The sequence below is a fragment of the Carassius auratus genome, chromosome 41, assembly GCF_003368295.1.
Source record: "Carassius auratus strain Wakin chromosome 41, ASM336829v1, whole genome shotgun sequence".
Lineage (NCBI taxonomy): Eukaryota > Metazoa > Chordata > Actinopteri > Cypriniformes > Cyprinidae > Carassius > Carassius auratus.
Genome location: NC_039283.1, coordinates 24,604,777 through 24,622,816, shown reverse-complemented (window position 1 = coordinate 24,622,816; position 18,040 = coordinate 24,604,777). Strand labels below are relative to the sequence as shown.

The 18,040-nt window shown below is 33.9% G+C and overlaps 2 protein-coding genes across 3 annotated transcripts; one reads left to right on the top strand and one right to left on the bottom strand.

The window, feature by feature from the left end:
- Window positions 1–392: 392 nt before the first annotated feature.
- Window positions 393–4,769, bottom strand: LOC113059363 (G-protein-signaling modulator 1-like). Its single transcript, XM_026227821.1, has 5 exons — window positions 4,549–4,769; window positions 3,763–4,237; window positions 2,366–2,522; window positions 2,035–2,273; window positions 393–809 (listed from the first exon to the last, which is right to left on the bottom strand). Exons 2-5 carry the CDS (start codon window positions 4,222–4,224, stop codon window positions 675–677), a joined length of 993 nt encoding a protein of 330 aa, XP_026083606.1. The 5' UTR covers window positions 4,225–4,237; window positions 4,549–4,769; the 3' UTR covers window positions 393–674.
- Window positions 4,770–5,974: 1,205 nt separating this feature from the next.
- LOC113059355 (pre-B-cell leukemia transcription factor 1-like) lies at window positions 5,975–15,540 on the top strand. 2 transcript variants are annotated; one of them, XM_026227807.1, is made up of 9 exons: window positions 5,977–6,314; window positions 6,912–6,985; window positions 8,691–8,935; window positions 9,787–9,977; window positions 10,577–10,712; window positions 10,843–10,984; window positions 11,746–11,840; window positions 12,012–12,062; window positions 15,077–15,539. In XM_026227807.1, the coding sequence occupies exons 1-9, from the start codon at window positions 6,070–6,072 to the stop codon at window positions 15,155–15,157; spliced, it is 1,260 nt and encodes a 419-aa protein (XP_026083592.1). In that variant the 5' UTR covers window positions 5,977–6,069; the 3' UTR covers window positions 15,158–15,539. The 2 variants fall into 2 exon arrangements, with proteins under 2 accessions (XP_026083593.1, XP_026083592.1); XM_026227808.1 differs by lacking the exon at window positions 12,012–12,062 and having other exon boundaries at window positions 5,975–6,314; window positions 15,077–15,540.
- Window positions 15,541–18,040: the final 2,500 nt, after the last annotated feature.

The window sequence follows — 18,040 nt, the reverse complement described above, 5'->3', positions numbered from 1 at the left end:
TACAATAATAATAATGTTAGGAATTAAAAACATTAGCCTTTACCAATTTGACATTACTGACTGGAAAATATAATATTGGTTATAAATTTGTTGTGATAAATAATAATAATAATTTTTAGAATATTATATTTATTATTAAAAAGTTAATACAATAATAATTATTTTTGAAATTAAAAACATTAGCCGTTACCAATTTCACATATATAGCTGATAAAATGCATTAAATGCATATATATTTGCATTATGTTTGTCCTTCCTACTCAAGTGAGATTAAAATGATTAGTCTCTTTCGCCATCTAGTGGATGAATCTGTGATGTAAGAATTATGAATTATTAGAAATCTGTGCATAATAATTCATAATTCATAATAATAATTACAGTAAACATTATAATTCACATTGAAACCTTTATTTCCTTACCGTAGCATGTACATAACAGAAAGAGCAGAGATCCTTCAAATGACCTTTATCTTTAAAGCAAGAGATATTCTGTGACTCTCCCGTTTAATATTGAGTTATGATTTCAAGCGCAATAAGTGTAGCAAGAAGTAGTGCAAGTGTTCTTATACTGGTAGTCTGATCTTTATAGATACTTGTACAGGAAAGAGTCTGACAGGATAAACTCACACACTGTAACAGGCCCAGTAAAGCAGGAACCTCCCGTTTGATTCTCTCTTAATGACCAGGTTTGAGCTCCGTTCTCTGTTCATCCATTCTTCCGCCCTGGACCTTCAGCAACAAACTAAAGAAATCTTCATCGTCCATCGGTCCTGGAGCTGCACTGCGCTGCTCCTCCAGCCGCCCCTGGGCCTGGGCAAACAAAAATAGAAATCAATCAATCAATTAATAGTGACAACAATAATTATTATTATTATTACTTTTAATGAGAATCATTTTATTATTAATTAATTTAAGAAATCAAAACATTAGCCATTACATATTTGACATTACTGTCTAGAACTTATTATATTGATGATACATGTTTTGTAGTGAAAAATTATAAAATAATTTTTTATATTATAAATTGTATAAATATAATGAAAAGGATATGACAATAATACACATTTTAGAAATAAATACCATTAGCCTTTACCAATTTGACATTACTGACTGGAAAATATCATACTGATTATAAATGTTTTGTGACAAATAATATATATTTTTTATAATAATACATTATTATTATTATTATTATTATTATTATTATTGTTATTATTATTATTATTATTAAAATGTTAATACAATAATAATAAATCAAAATCATTAACATTTACCAATTTGACATTCCTGACTGGAAAATATAATATTGATTATACATTTGTTCTGATAAATAATAATAAAAATATATTTTTTAATTATTATCATTATTATTAAAAGGTTAATACAATAATAATAATGTTAGGAATTAAAAACATTAGCCTTAACCAATTTGACATTACTGACTGGAAAATATAATATTGGTTATAAATTTGTTGTGATAAATAATAATAATAATTTTTAGAATATTATATTTATTATTAAAAAGTTAATACAATAATAATTATTTTTGAAATTAAAAACATTAGCCGTTACCAATTTCACATTACTGACTTGAAAATATTATATTGATTATAAATGTGTTAAGATAAATAAAAATAATAATTTCTAATATTATAATATATTATTATTATTATTAAAAAGTTAATACAATAATAATAATTTTTGAAATCAAAAACATTAGCCGTTACCAATTTGGCAGAATTTTAACAGCAAGAAATAAATAAAAACAAACAAACAGTTATTTGTCTTTGAAAACAAATAAATAAATAAACATGTTTCTAAAGTCAGTCTCAGATGAAAATATACAGCTGTCTATGTAATATTTTATATTATATTTGGGATCCTGGCATCAGCGAGTATGAGATCCCTGTGTTTAGTGAAGTTAGAAATAAGAAAAGAATACGTTCCAGACATAATTCAAATACAAAGAAAAGATGCAGACTAGATTATATGTGTCTGTTCCAGTGGTGATAAACAACATCTCCGCAGCGCTCACTTGTGAGTTGACGATCATGTTGTAGAAGTCCTCTTTGGGTGTCTGCATGGGAACGGTTCGGGTGACCTCGGGGATCTTCCAGCTGCTCTTCCTCTGTTTGGCTTTGGGCAGTGGAGGTGGGGGGGCAGAAGGAATGTTCTGGAGCTCTGCTCGCTGGTCATCCAGTCGACGACCCTGAGAAGTCGCCAACAAATCGAAGAACTCCTCCTTCTGCAGGGACGTCATGGAGGAGAACACCACTGTATGGAAAGACACAGTTCAATCAGTCCTGTGTGTTGTATTATTTTCCGTAATAATGGCAAGGAGATGCATTCAGACTGTGTTTCTTCACCTCTCTGGCTGTGGCGAGGTGTGCAGGGCTCTGAGTAACACCTCCTGCGGCGATCCAGACTGAACGAGCAGCGCTGGTCATTGAGTCGCCGGCCCTCTTGTAACGCGAACAACAGCTCACACAAAGCGTCTGGGAAATCTTGAGATGTCCTGTGAACCTGAGCACATCACATCCAATCCGTCATTAAAGCGACGGTTCGACCAAAATGATCATGTACTCACCTTCATGTTGAGCCAAACCGGCATGAGTTTCTTTCTTCTGTTAAACACTAAAGAAGATATTCTGAAGAATGTGGGTAACCCAACGGTTGATGGTAGCCATTGAGCCATTTCCACATTGTGGAAGTCAATGGCTACCAGCAACAGTTGGGTTACCCACATTCGTCAGAATATCTTCCTTTGTGTTTAACAGAAGAAAGAAACTCATGCAAGTTTGGAGTCAAACGAGTCTTTCCATACTGTAAGTGTCTAGATATTGCCTAATTTCCAAAAGTCAGTAATGGTATCTCCTCAACACAATCCACTCAGCTCCTGACGGATCAAATAAAGGGCTTTTGTTTTGTTTTTTGACCTTTTCACTCATAAATATTTCAGATTACAGAAGTAACGTTCATTTCATAATTCTTAATAATGGGTGTGTCAGTTGCTCTAGACGAAACTTTTGTATTTTTGTAAATACCTTTTAAAAGTGCTTTGGAAATGTACAAAATCATGGAAAATTATTATTATTATTATTTATTTTTTGATGCAAAAAAAAAAGGCTTTCTAATCCCACGACAACTAAAGTAACAAATGTGAAGCTTTTGAAATATTATTAGTCCATACCTGTTAGCTTTGGGACTCATTTACAATACTGGTCAAAAGTCTGTAGTTAAGAGTTTTTTTTATTATTAATATTATTATATTAACACTTTTATTCCACAAGGATGAATTGCATTGATCAAAAGTGACAGTAAATACATTTATAATGTTCTTCCTTTTTGAAATCTCTCTTCATCAAAGAATACTGTATCACGGTTTCCATAAACATAGGAAGCAGCACAAATGTTTTAAATATCGATAATAGGAAATGTTTCTTGAGCAGCAAATCAGCATATCAGAATAATTTCTGAAGGATCATGTGACACTGATGATTATAAAAAAATTCAGCTTTGATCACAGGAATAAATATATTACAATAGAAAACACACATATTTTTTATCAAATTAACTCATGTAAGAGACTTTTTAAAAACATTAAGAAATCTCACCGACCCCAACCAAATGAAGATGCTAATATAATCGATAATAAAAATGTTTCGTTACACTGAGTGATTCAATAGTAAATACATTAACACAGGAAAGAGTCCTGCACTTAATAAATAATCTGAATAAATTTCAGATAATTATGAAACTTTACCATTTGCTTTGCATCGTCAGGGCTCAGTCTGTCTTTGGGCCGCAGTTTTACTTCTCCTTGAACGCTTGATTTGTCTTGAGTCTCTACTTGTAGCATCTTCTCTGGTCCTGCAGCCGTCCCGTCTGACAGTCCCTTGTCGGTTTTTGTAATAATTTCACGACCTGCATGATCTTCCACCTGTTGACTTTCTATAGTTGCATTCTTCTCCTCATTCATTTCTGCTTGCATTGTTTTACTCTCACCTTTTCCTTCTTGGACACTGTTGTGATCATGTGTACTTCCCTCTGTGGCTTCTCTAATGTCATCCTTTGTGTTTTCATCAGTCGTCCTAACTCTCAGTACGGTCCTTCCTCTGCTGCTGTTTATCACATCCGAAGGTTCATCCCCCTCTTCGAGGATGAGAAGAGGCTCCAACTGCTTGTCCACTGAGGTTTCAACTTTGACCTCGGCGCAGTTCATCATAGCTTCTGCCGAGCTGTCCATGGAAGAAAATTTGAGAGCTTATTAAAAGTACGAAGTTGAAGAACTCTCATTTCCATTTGCTCAACAAGTCGAGACATTGAAAGACACTGAACAGGCGTGCATGTAATCAGCATATACATCTCAAGTATGTCTAACATTTATTAACACATTTTTAATTACGTAGTCTGTAGTAGAACATGACATTTGACTATTTATCTTAAACACTTTCAGTGCACAGCATAGTTATTATATAGTTACAACATGTAACTGTACTTATTTCAACACAGATTTAGATAGTAGGTGATACTGTACGGCCCTGCTTACCTTCTCAACCTTCGATGAGTTAAAACGAGGTCCTCAGAGTGGAATGTCAAGTAAAGCCCACATGCATCTCACCTCCGTGTACGAACAAGCATTAGCTCCCACATATCTATAACTACATGAGTGTTTTTCACAAACGAATCTGAAAGGAGCTAGAAGCTGACACGATGCATCGACAACTTCACTGCTTCACAGTCTCTTCCTGTTCCTCTCTTATGGCCCTGATCCACCCCTATTTATTTGGCCCATGTCAGTGTAAGTAGTGGAATTGGCTCATGTATAGAAATGCACTATACGCATGATATATCAAACCAACTTATTTTTTCAAATGCTAAGCTATTTTATATTCATATGTCTTAGAAATGTGTGCTGACGCTCAACAGCTCAGAAAGTCTTACATGTTGAAACTGGCAGCCTGTTTGTTTAACACAGTCTGTGGTTTTGCAGATTTCCTGTTGACTACCAGAAAAACGAGAAGTTAGACTCGGCGATAAAGAACAAGACTCGAGAATGGTGGAGAAACCAAATGAGCCACTAGCATTTAAAATAAGATACTTGAAATTCACGTTCCATTTTCACCAAGAAACATGTCTTGTTTCTCCCCCTGTTGATTACATTTCAGACCTAAAGCCTCCGGGCCGTGACATGGTGACATGTAAACTATGCACTTGCAGTAAGGAATCTTGTATATGTTGAGCAACTGTTGAGTGCATGCAAGAATATCACATTTCAAACTGTGCTTTGATACAAGAGTGAATCTCTTGAAAACAGTCGAGTACACGCCCAGTTCACATTTCGCCCTTAAAACAAACAAGTAAATAAATGAACAAGAAATAAATGAATGATATTTACATATTTAAATGCATTATAATATATATATATAATATATTAATAATATATTTACATATATATATATATATATATATATATATATATATATATATATATATATATATATATTTTTTTTTTATAAATAATTTAAAAAAGAAATCAGCAGTTATTTTAACGATAACTATTAATTAATTAAGAATGATTCTACCCCAAATCATTTTGCAATTCTGGAAGTATTTTAATTTCACTTATCAATCTATTCACTGGAATGTAATGTTTTGTTTAATTGAAATCAGCTAAATTAAAGCATCATTTGATTTATATGTATTTTTTATCAATCTTTTTTTTATTTTTTTCAGGATGCTAATTGAACATGTTCTTGACAGCTTTGTGAGATTTAATCACAAAAAAAATTATCTTTTTTTTTTTTTTTTTTTTTACATTTTCCTGGGAGCAGAAATCCACTTTCATTCTTGGTTAGATGAGGTTTCAATTTCACCTATGAGTTTTTATGTACTGATTTTGACCCATGCAACAGGACTGCGTGGTCAAAGTGTACTCATATCTTGACTTTTGCATTTGCAGAATGCCTATTTCCATGCAAGGACACGGTTTTTTATGTGTCAGTCGCTAGGGGAACCCATCGTGGTGATGCATGGACACACACTCATCTAGATTAATATACTGCTCAGGATGTTGCAGCCGCAGCAGCCCATCACGGGCAACGGGCCCAGCGCAAGCCGCGGTCTCGGGTTGAACGTCCACCCGGGAATGCATCCCCTTAACCCGGTGCACCCGCCTTCTCAACACCGCCCCGATGGAGACCCCAAGGGCCTCGAAGGCACCGAAAATGGACACAACAACCGCCGAGACATTGGAGACATCCTGCAACAGATCATGACGATTACCGACCAAAGTTTAGACGAAGCTCAAGCAAAGTGAGTTAGTTATTTAAAATGATTTCTTTGAAAACTTAACGTAACGTTACAAGTTTAGCATTGAGCTAACGGCCGCGTGAGACAAGGGTATGCTAAAACATAGAAATATCTATTATCTAACCTTTTTAATGAAGAAATTGTATCTTTAGTCCAATCAAATACACTTTTATTTTACCTTTAAAGTTATTACTGTTTAAACATTTATTAGAATGTGTGCTGAAGTTCACGGTATAAGTTAACTGCTATTGTTTACGTTTTACTTGACTTACAAGAAACTCTTTTTCTTATTCAGTTTTGTAGTATATACGTTGCATTATATTGATTCTTTATTAGATGTACATAAATCTATATAGGTTATTTTAGTTACTTTTTTTTACTCCTTCCACAAAAACAAATCACTGCCTGAAGCTAAAGTGAAAGTAGTCAGTAGAAACGAAATCGGTAATCAGTATTTAATATGTTTAAAGAAAAATCTAAATTATATCATGAGTGGGGTTGTGAAATAATATTTTATTTTCACTAGCAAGGCGATTTCACTGTTCCATCGGTAGCATGATAATATTAGCTGACTGACTTTTGCTTGTTATTTTGTGATAGAAAACACGCTTTAAACTGTCATCGGATGAAACCGGCTTTATTCAGCGTCCTGTGCGAAATTAAGGAGAAAACTGGTGAGTAATGAGCATGCATTTTGTTTGAAAAGTGGTAAATCTCATAAATGTAACTTTATAATTGGTTTAAAAGTTGCCTTTGTAATCGGCACAGCCGCCATGTTCTGCAAGAACAAAGCCAGAAGAGTGTAGACCTCACAAAAATACAATAATTTTAATATTTCCCCTAAATAATAATTTAGAGTTTATTCTAGTTTATTAATGTATTCTCAACCCCCATCGTTTCCATGCAATATTGCATGATTTGAATTGTTTAGAATAAAGCATGTTTAACTCAACAATAGCATCATGATTATGGGTTTGAACAGGTATGCAGCTTTTAAAAATTAATCTTATACCAAAAACCCATATTATTTGCCAAAATTATTTGCCTGCATGTTTTTTAAATAGCTATATAATCACAACAACAACAAATGTTATCTGGTTTGTCTGAAGACCACATTTGCATTTCCTGAATACATTATTCTCAGCTTTATGTCTGTGATATTATCTCAAACTAAATTGTTTTTCATGCATCTGATATCAAATTGTTTGCATGCATTAAGTACAAGTATGATAGTAATAGGCTTCTATGAGAAAATAATAACAACCATCTAGTATATTAACACAAACCTTTTTATTTGCATGCAGCATCCTATTATTTGCAGGCAAGAACTGACCTAATAATAACTGCACAATGCCTTTGGTTAGTATGAAGAGTCTAAGTTTATAAAATCCCTTAAGAGGACTGAGATGTTTATAGTGATGGTTAGTAATTAAATGGCCTTGTGCCTAATGGATACTTAATTTCCGTGGTTTGGCAAGCTCCCTCACAGCCCGTGTCATTAATCATACACTACTGCCACTATTCACTGTTTATCGTACAGTGCTGTCTAGTAACATAAAAAAATTAAATCTCTCCTAATAAGAGTATGTGTAATCGTATAAAGCAGATTTTAGGGTTGTTGCAATGTTAAAGCAGTGATGAGACAGGAACTTCTTAATGTTTTGCTCTTGACTGAAGCACTTAACCTTGTGTTGCTCCATAGAATACATTAAAATGAATTAAAACTCATATTTATCTTGTAGGTCATTGACTGCCATTATACTATCAGGCATGTTGGATTGTGATATTTCTACTCCTGAGAAAATTAAGGGTTTTAAATAAGCTAACCCAAATTTAGTTTTAAGAAATATGGGTGTTGAGCAACTCAAATGTAGTTTTTATAGCATGAACATACAAAAATAATTTGCTATGGCTTTTAAATAAACAAATTCATAATTTCTGAAATTATTTGTTTGTATTATATCTGTTAATGTTTATTGTTATGTATATTATTCACATATAAAATTCCTTACATTTGAAGTACTAATACCAGTGTACTAATACAATTAGTTATTTGTATTATTAAGTGTAAACATAATATGGTGAATATTAAAGGAGTAATTGCTACGTGACTCGATAAAAGGGCTGCGGGGGAATAACACGGGAAAACTGCATCACCCATAATGCACTTGACCCGATTTGACTAAAATGTGGAAGTATAGGATCTGTAGTTTTCACAAAAGTGGTAAAATGTGCCATACGGCGGACAAATAAATGGGGGTGTCTTGGCGTAACATGAAAAAAATAATACACGATGTTCATTTACTTCATTTAATAACTGAAACAATGCAAAGTGGTTGTAAATCTGTAAACTCTAATGGATCTGTTTCATATTTACAGGTCTTTCTATGAGAAATGCTCAGGAGGAGGAGCCTCCAGACCCACAGCTCGTGCGATTGGACAACATGCTGCTGGCCGAAGGTGTGGCCGGTCCTGAAAAGGGGGGCGGAGCCGCTGCGGCGGTCTCTGCTGCGACCAGCTCTGGCGGGATGTCACCTGACAGCTCACTGGAGCACTCCGACTATAAAAGCAAGTTGAGCCAAATTCGGAACATTTACCACACAGAGCTGGAAAAATACGAGCAGGTACATAACGCTGCCATTGTGCTGGGTAGCCACGCCCCCGGCGAAATCTCATTGGTCCAGAATCCTGCATCACATGGCTTTTTCAGCTGCGTTGTTTCTGGAAGTATATTATTCATTCACTATTTCCATAGGGATTTAAAAGAAAAAGTCTTTGTTAAAGAATCAGAAAAAGTGAACTAAACCAGCGAATCACAATTTTTCTAACTTTGATTTGAAGCAAAAAATATTTGAAAATCAGCTAAAAGACAAAGCTTAACAGCTGTAATGAAGAAAAGGAGCCGCAAGCCCATGAAGCATTGTGAATGACATTGAATTGAAATAATAGTATTAAAAACATTGTGAAATTGTAAATGTAAAGAAACTTTTTTTTTTTCTTCTATTGCAAAATAAGGATACTACCAAGTACAAATAGTGCAAAACTTTAAAGTAGTTAGAGATCATTCTTATTATTATGCCACACACAATGCTTCATGGAAAGAGATTATTTGCTTGTGTTTAGTGGAGATTTTTCTGCAGAATCGTGGGTGATGTACTTTTCCATCAGGAATTCCACTTTTGAATATGATTTTCTTTTTAATATTTTAAATAAGTTCAAATAAAGCTTGCTGATGGTTTCAATCAAAGCATATAATGTCAATTGATAACCTTGTCGCTCACAGTAGGTCTCACTTTAGTGGTTTATAAGTTATTGTTCAAGATCAGTTCCTCTATGGAGAAAATGAATGGGATTTTTGCTTCCAGAACCCAACTGTTGCACACTATTGTGTTTTTGTCAGTTTGCACAGAAAATTGTTTTCTGACTTAAGAAAACACATGTTCTGAGTGTTTTCTAATCTCATTGTCGTTTCCAGGCCTGCAGTGAGTTCACCACCCATGTTATGAACCTGCTGAGGGAGCAGTCTCGCACCCGTCCCGTATCTCCGCGTGAGATCGAGCGTATGGTGGCCATCATCCACCGCAAGTTCAGCTCCATCCAGACGCAGCTCAAACAGAGCACCTGTGAAGCGGTCATGATACTGCGCTCACGCTTTCTGGACGCCAGGTGGGTTCATGCATTTTCTGATATTAAATCTTTGTTTTCAATATCAGAAAGTTAATTGTTCCGGCTTTCTGCATGGTCTTAAAATGTGGATTGAAAAACGTTGTGGCATTAAATGTTTCATGCATTGCTAAAAACTAATATCTCAGTGTTTTTGTTTTCTAGAAAAAATTTCTAAACGTATTCAGAAAACATCTCCTTGAGAAGTCTTAAAAAATTTAACAATTTTAAATGCTTAAAACAAATTTCAGTCAATGGGGGATGAAAACTTGTTTTCCTTTTCAATTAAATTGATTTTACTCATCCCATTGGTATACATATGTATATAAATATATATATATATATATATATATATATATATATATATATATATATATATATATATATATATATATATAAAATGTATATATGTTCGTGTTTTATTCAGAAACTCACTTCATATTGACAGAGAACATGCATTTCATTTTATTCCTTAAATTTTCATTATGGGTCTTAAAAGGTCTTAAATTTACCTTCATAAACCTGCAGAGACCCTGTTTGCTCTACGTGTAGATGATAATTTTAGATTTTTGTTTGACTGTGGCACTTTCTTGGTTTTTCAGGCGTAAACGGCGTAATTTTAGCAAACAGGCCACAGAGGTCCTGAACGAGTATTTCTATTCCCATCTCTCGAACCCGTACCCGAGCGAGGAGGCCAAAGAAGAGCTGGCCAAGCAGTGCGGTATCACTATGTCTCAGGTACCAGCTCCTCTATCAGATCTCATAGGCTTGTTCTCTCTTGTGAGAGGAGCCTGACTCTCAGTGCACTATGGGATCGTCCGGTCATCAGAGACGTATCCGTTTCATTCTGCCTCTGAAATCGTAACAGGTGTCCAACTGGTTTGGCAACAAGAGGATTCGCTATAAGAAGAACATTGGGAAGTTCCAGGAAGAGGCCAATCTGTATGCCATGAAGACGGCCTTAGGGGCGACACAGAGCGAGGAATCCCCCCACACTCCAAACTCCACGGGTCAGTTCAGATCTTTAGCTCTGATGAGGCGTTTTCACACTAGATTTGGAGATTTGAAACAGGATATTTAAGACATATTAAGAAACAGTAATATTCAGCTGAAACTGAAAACTGACTTGTGACTGACCATCTGTTGATTGAATCAATCAAATTAAAAGAAACCAGAATTGTGGAAAAATGTTTTCAACTGTAACGTGATTAAAGAATTTGAAAGCAATACACATATATTCTGTTGTTTAACAATTTAAACAATATATTAATAGACTGTTCAAAAGTTTGGCACCATTTTAATGATTCTAAAATCGAATATTCTCACCAAAGCTGCATTTATTTGAACAAAAATACGGTAAAAGCATTAATATTGTAAAATATTACTACAATTTAAAATAACTAATTTTATTTTCTAATGTTTTTTCAAATGTAATTTATTCCTGCGATGCAAAGCTGTATTTTCAGCATCATTCCTCCAGTCTTCAGTGTCACATGATCTTCATAAATCAGTCTAATATGCTTATTTGCTGCTTAAGAAACATTTCTTATTATTATCAATGTTAAAAACAGGTGTGCTGCTTCATATACTTCTTGAAAATGTTTTTCAGGATTCTTTGAATAGAAAGTCCAAAAGAACAGCATTTATATAAAATATAATATATATTTTAATAATATCTTTTCTGTCACTTTTGATCAATTCCGTGCATCCTTGCTTCAGACTTCTGCACAGAATTGCAATAATGATATATATACACCTCTTATTTTTCCAGGCTCAGGGTCGTTCTCGCTGTCAGGGTCAGCTGACTGCTTCCTCGGAGTTCCTCCAATGAACGGAGAGCAGCCGTCCTATCACATGGGGGCTCAGGTACGACTGTCTTAAACTCAAACAGCATTCCTGCTCCCCTGCCACATGTCATTGTCCCTGTGTGCGAGGATCTCACTGCTTCAGTAACATCAGAGGGAATGATGTGTTTTGTGTGTTTGCTTTAGTGTGCAGCTCTGTCTAAATGTCCTTCTCTCTCTCTCTCTCTGGTAGGACGCTCCATCCCGCTTCTCAGACAGACTCTATAGTACCAGAGAGAGCCGGGTGAGGAGCTCATCACATGCATGCTCATGTTTGCCGTCTATCAGTCTCGCTTTTTAAGTGACTTGCATGCACATCACTTGGATCCGGGGTCTTTACTTGTTTATGCAGTTTTTTTGTAAGGTTTCACGTGCTCTGTTGATTATTTTTAAGGTTTGTTCACATCAAGAGCGATGTGTGAAGTTGCATATGATTTATTAATGAGAAACATTCACACATATGAACAGAGGTGAATTACACATATATACTCTTTGAATGGACGTATCCAAAAAAAATAATGTTTTTATTATTATCATTATCTGATAATACAAATTTCCATTCAAATAAGTTTGAAATAGGAATGTAGCTTGATATAATGATAGTAATATTGGTATATTGTTAGTAATAATAGTAAATAAGGTGCTGTATAAATTCTTAAAGTATTATTATCATCATCATCATCGTGATCTCATACCGATTTGTGATCCTGGCTTATAGCAAAAAAACATTTTATGGGTCAAAATTATTATTTTTGTTACATGCCAAAAATCATTAGGATATTGAGTAAAGATCATGTCCATGAATATATTTTGTACATTTCCTACCATAAATATATCAAAACTTAATTTTTGATTAGTAATATGCAATGCTCAGAATTCATTTGGACAACTTCAAATGCGATTTTCTCAGTATTTAGATTTTTTTGCACCCTTAGATTAAAGATTTTCATATAGTTTTGTCTTGGCCAAACATTGTTTGATCCCAATAAACCATACAAAAAGCTTATTTATTCAGCTTTCAGATGACGTATAAATCCCAGTTTCGAAAAATCGACACTTAAGACACATTTCACTTAAAAAAAATTATTGTGAAATATAAATACATCTTGTTAAAATGATATTAATAGTGTATTATTAGTAAAAAAATTTATAAATGTTAAAGTTATTGTAATTAAATTGTATTGTTATTGTTAAATTTAAATTATTATTTCATGGTTAAATCTGAATATTATCAGATTTTACTTGCATAAAACAGGAATATATTGATAGGACAACAATAGTTGTAAAATATTAGTAATAGAAATAAAGTGTGGTATAAATGTTTAAATTGCATTATTATTTTTGTTATGATTATCTGTCAGTATATATTTCACTTGCATTAAATAAGTGTTAAATAGTAATATATCTTGAAATAATGATAATAGTGTTTTATTTCTTGTAACAAAATAATACATGTGATCAGCTTCTCATTAATAATGTGGACCATTTTACAAAACAGCTTTTGATTTATTAAAAGAAGAAAGCATTGTGTTTACAATAAGACTTCTGCAGTGAAATCACTAAATGTCCAAGAAAAAGAGGTTTGAACTTTGAAGACAATGTGAACAACATGAAAATATACACACACAAAAACATCAAAATGTACGGAAGTTCTAAGCGGCCATGCATTAAAATATTTTTTCTTCTTGTTTTCTCGTTATAACGACTTAATTTTCTCGTTATCTCGACATAACGAAGTTCATATTCTCATTATAACGACTTCATTTTCTCGTTTTCTCGACATAACGAAGTTCGTTTTCTCGTTGTAACGAATTAATTTTCTCTAAGAAGTTACAAAACTGCGCCAGCAGGTGGCACTATAGACCTGAATATAACTGATGCTGTGTTGTACACTGTCCACTTTACTGTACGCGGACCTTCCTCGTGATCGCTATAATTTGTGCAGTCTTCATTACTGACATTTAATTAATTCATAAATGTTAAATGCTTGAATCAATATGAATATTTTGTGTATTAAGTTCCTGCTAGATGCATGAGTTTCACCAACGCGTTCTGTGTCATAAAATAACTGCTTATCAAAACCAATGTTGACATCACTGTATTCTGTTTATCTACAGTAGGACGGGATTTAACGATGCAGGCTGATGTGCTTCTTTTCCTTATTACTAATCTTTATTGTTAACCATATTGATGAGAAATGTGATGTATATGTAAAATCCATAGGCTAATTCAATTCAGTTTTGTTCTATAATGTTGTAATCGTTGTAATGTAATGTTGTTTTTCTACACACACACACACACACTACACGTAGTCCTACACATGGACGCTCTTTTCAAACAGAAGCTTGTAACACACATGATATCTGCCACATCATATAATGACTACTACAAATTACAAATTATATATAATTTTATTTCAAATAAAGGGAAAATGAAAAGTGAGTTTAATCCAAGCAGCTCTAATTTCGCGGTGTTGCCATTTAAACATGTTAATTACAAAAACAAAACGTTCGTTGTACTGTCTCTGGAAAAATCAACAGTGATTGATCAGCCTTTATTTATGTACAGTATTGTAGACCTTATTACCTAGGCGAAACTAAATTTGCTGAAATATAGGCTACAGTAAGAGCGCCTGCATGGTTGTCCATCAGATGCCTGTCAAAGTTGCGTTCGTTACTATAGCAACAGTAAAACTGTTATATGTCGTTATGACGAGAAAACAAACTTTTATGTCGAGATAACGAGAAAAATGAGTCGTTATAACGAGAAAACGAACTTCGTTATGTCGAGATAACGAGAAAAATAAGTCGTTATAACGAGAAAACGAACTTCGTTATGTCGAGATAACGAGAAAAATAAGTCGTTATAACGAGAAAACGACTTTCGTTATGTCGAGATAACGAGAAAAATAAGGCGTTATAACGAGAAAACAAAAAGGAAAAAAAATTATAATGCACGGCCGCTTAGAACTTCCGTAAAAAAAGTGAAATGTTTTCCTCATATCAATTCAGACTATTACTTTCAGCTGGATCATTTTAAATAACATCTTTAGCACATGCTTAAGCACAATTTAGTTTTTTTCACTTACTATGCCTTAAAGTGATAGTTCACCTAAAAATTAAAATGACCCCATGAATGATTTTGGTTGAACTATCCTTTTAAATATTGTCATGTATGCTAGTATTTGAATATGTTTAGAGATCTCTGTACAGGATGACTTCTTTGTATGGTTTTAAGAGCAGTTTTCTGTCTGTACAGACTAATGGTAACTGGCAGGAGCAGAACACGCCTCCCTCGGCCACTTCACCCGGCAGCGATCACTCCGACAACTCTGACTGATGAACTCCTGCCACCAGGACGAAAGAATGATGCTCACTCTTCTACCCTACTGCAGTTTTAGTTATTCTCATTTTTGTTTTTAGAAGCTCATTATCGGACTGAAATACGAGCAGAGATTTTCTGTGTAAATCGTTCATACATCTGTTCTTATGAAAATTGGCGTATTCCATTCAATACGGTAATTTACAAAATAATGGGCCGTATTCATGAAGTAAACTGTTTGTAAAATTGTATTTTTTTATTTTGCATTGACTTCAATGTGAGCAGAACTGATTTCAGTCAAAATGTCTTGTGTGTGTGTGTGTATATATATTAATATATATATATATATATATGAATAGTTCAGATGCAAAAGCCTCTAAGTGCCATCTGAAATTTTCATCTAAAATTAGGACTTTTATCAAGCTCCTATGCTTAGATTGAGTCATTTTACTTTAATGACAATGTGCAGGTCCTTTTCCAGGCTATTAAAGTGAAATAACTGAACATAAATATAGAAGCCTGATAAAAATTCTAATTTTAGATGAAAATTTCAGATGGCATTTAGAGGCGTTTGCATCTGAACTCTTCATATATATATATATATATATATGTATATTTGTGTGTAACACTAATTAAGTTACTTACTTAAGTTTTTGTTACAGTTCATGGAATTTATGCATATGCATACATATATATACACACACATATACAAATATATATACCGTATTTTTCGGACTATAAGTCGCACCTAAGTATAAGTCGCATCAGTCCAAAAATACGTCATGACGAGGAAAAAAAAACATATATAAGTCGCACTGGACTATATGTCGCAGGACCAGCCAAACTATGAAAAAAAAGTGCGACTTATAGTTCAGAAAATATGGTATGGTATATAATGTTTGTGGAACTGTTAAATACTAATTTACATCTAAGTTTTAATTTTACAAACAACTTAAACATCTGTTGAGCTTTCGTTTCATGAATAAGGCCCTTTTTCCGTTTGAATGAGTGTGTGTGTGTGTGTGTGTGTGAGAGAGAGAGAGAGAGAGAGAGAAGTGTTGGATGAGATCATGGCGTATGCTTGCCGTCATGTATGTTATTTCACTTTTCCACTACAATACAACTTCCACTATTTGTTACTGCAATATCTGGGTGTTGAAAGGGGAACTTTTTAAACTGCATTAAGACTGCTTTCATTATAGTTATTATATTATTATTATCACTGCTTTATATTGTTTATTCAGAGCTCAGATAGAATTGGCTTTGGTGAAGGGGGCAATAGAGAAAAATCCAAAGATTGTTGGTTTTTGTGTGTGTGTGTGTGTGTGTGTGTGTGTGTGCTTTTCTCTTTTTTTACTGAGTTTGTGTGTGCATCAGTTAAATGAATGAGGTGTGTTTGCTGTCTTTATTTCCCGTTTGAATGAGTATATCAACAGTGCTGTCTTTTCTCTGTACAGTGAAACACCTGTATTCTCTACCTCTTTTACAATAAAGACTGTCTGTGTACACATTCATCATTTGCACTTAAATATCTTTTTTCTAAGGACATGATCTGTTTCACCTATATTTTTATCACTGAAAAGTGTTTGCTTAACATAAAAGGGCAATTGCAGCCAATTTTACTTCAGTAATCTGATTAATGTCCCAGTCGAATGTTATTTGTTAATATATCACTGGATGATATTTCAGTCAAGTTGGACCATTGTGAAAGACGCACTGGAATCTTGACCATTCTAGAAACTTCATCTCATGTGAGTGCACTTTATGTTAAATGCATTTACTATTAATTTCTTTAGGTATAATACTTTTTTTGTGGAAAACATTAGTGAACCTTGGGAACCCTCCTAAACTCTAAAATGGAGAGCAGATCCGGTGGCAAGAAAATGCAATAAAATATAATAGGATGAGAAAAAATTACAGAAAATTAAGCATATTTTAGCTGAATTAAGATTTTATGACAATATTAAAATATTTGAGATTAAGATGTTATTATTGAACTGTAATATAATTATTGTAGTATATGATGTTTATTGATTTATGATTATTTTCATGAAAATAAAACAATTCCTGTAATGCACAAAATTTATTCTTACTGCTGTAGTGATAAGATTATTATTATTATTATTATTATTTATATTTTGTGTTATAAACCCTAAAATACTAAAAAGCAAAACATGCAAACATATAATAGTAATGAGACAAAAATGAAGGGAAAAATGGGTTTTATTTACTAGTTCTAAATAGGCTTCTTTTTTTTTGTTATAACTTTTGTTTATTTTAATTTTGGGATGAGAACATGTTTTCCTGAAATTCAGCCAATAATATTAGATTATTTTCATACAGTCAGTAGAAAAATTTTAAACAACAGTTTTATGCATTAATCAGTGTCTTTTTTTGTTTTTTTTTTGGCACTTCCTGCTTTGGATGGAGTCGGTGGGCTCACTATTGACCCTGTCACTGATTTTGGAGTTGCGGTACCTTATATTCTCTTTCTCAGAGTCCATCTGAGCTGCGCTGGGGACGTTCCCTGTGTTTTTGCTCTCTGATTGGCTGGCCGCTTCTCTAGGGTGGGGCACGATCACTATTTCTGCATGCTCATTGGCTATTTTTTTGACTGGCACTGCTAACTGACTCTGGATGGTTGCCACTGGAGCGGCGGTTCAGTGCTTGCTGGGTACAGGAGAACGAGCGCTGTCGAGGCACAGGTTGTGGAAACCGGAAACAAGGAATGTCCTGGGTCATCTCCCTCTCCTCGTCCTCCATCTCTGACATCACTTCATGGAGAGTGCTGATAGGGTGAGATGGGTGGCCAAGAATCCTTGGGCTGACCAATGCCATTCCCATCTGCCAATCACTGCTGAGAACAAAACATGAGAGCATGCTAAAATTGTAAATGGAATT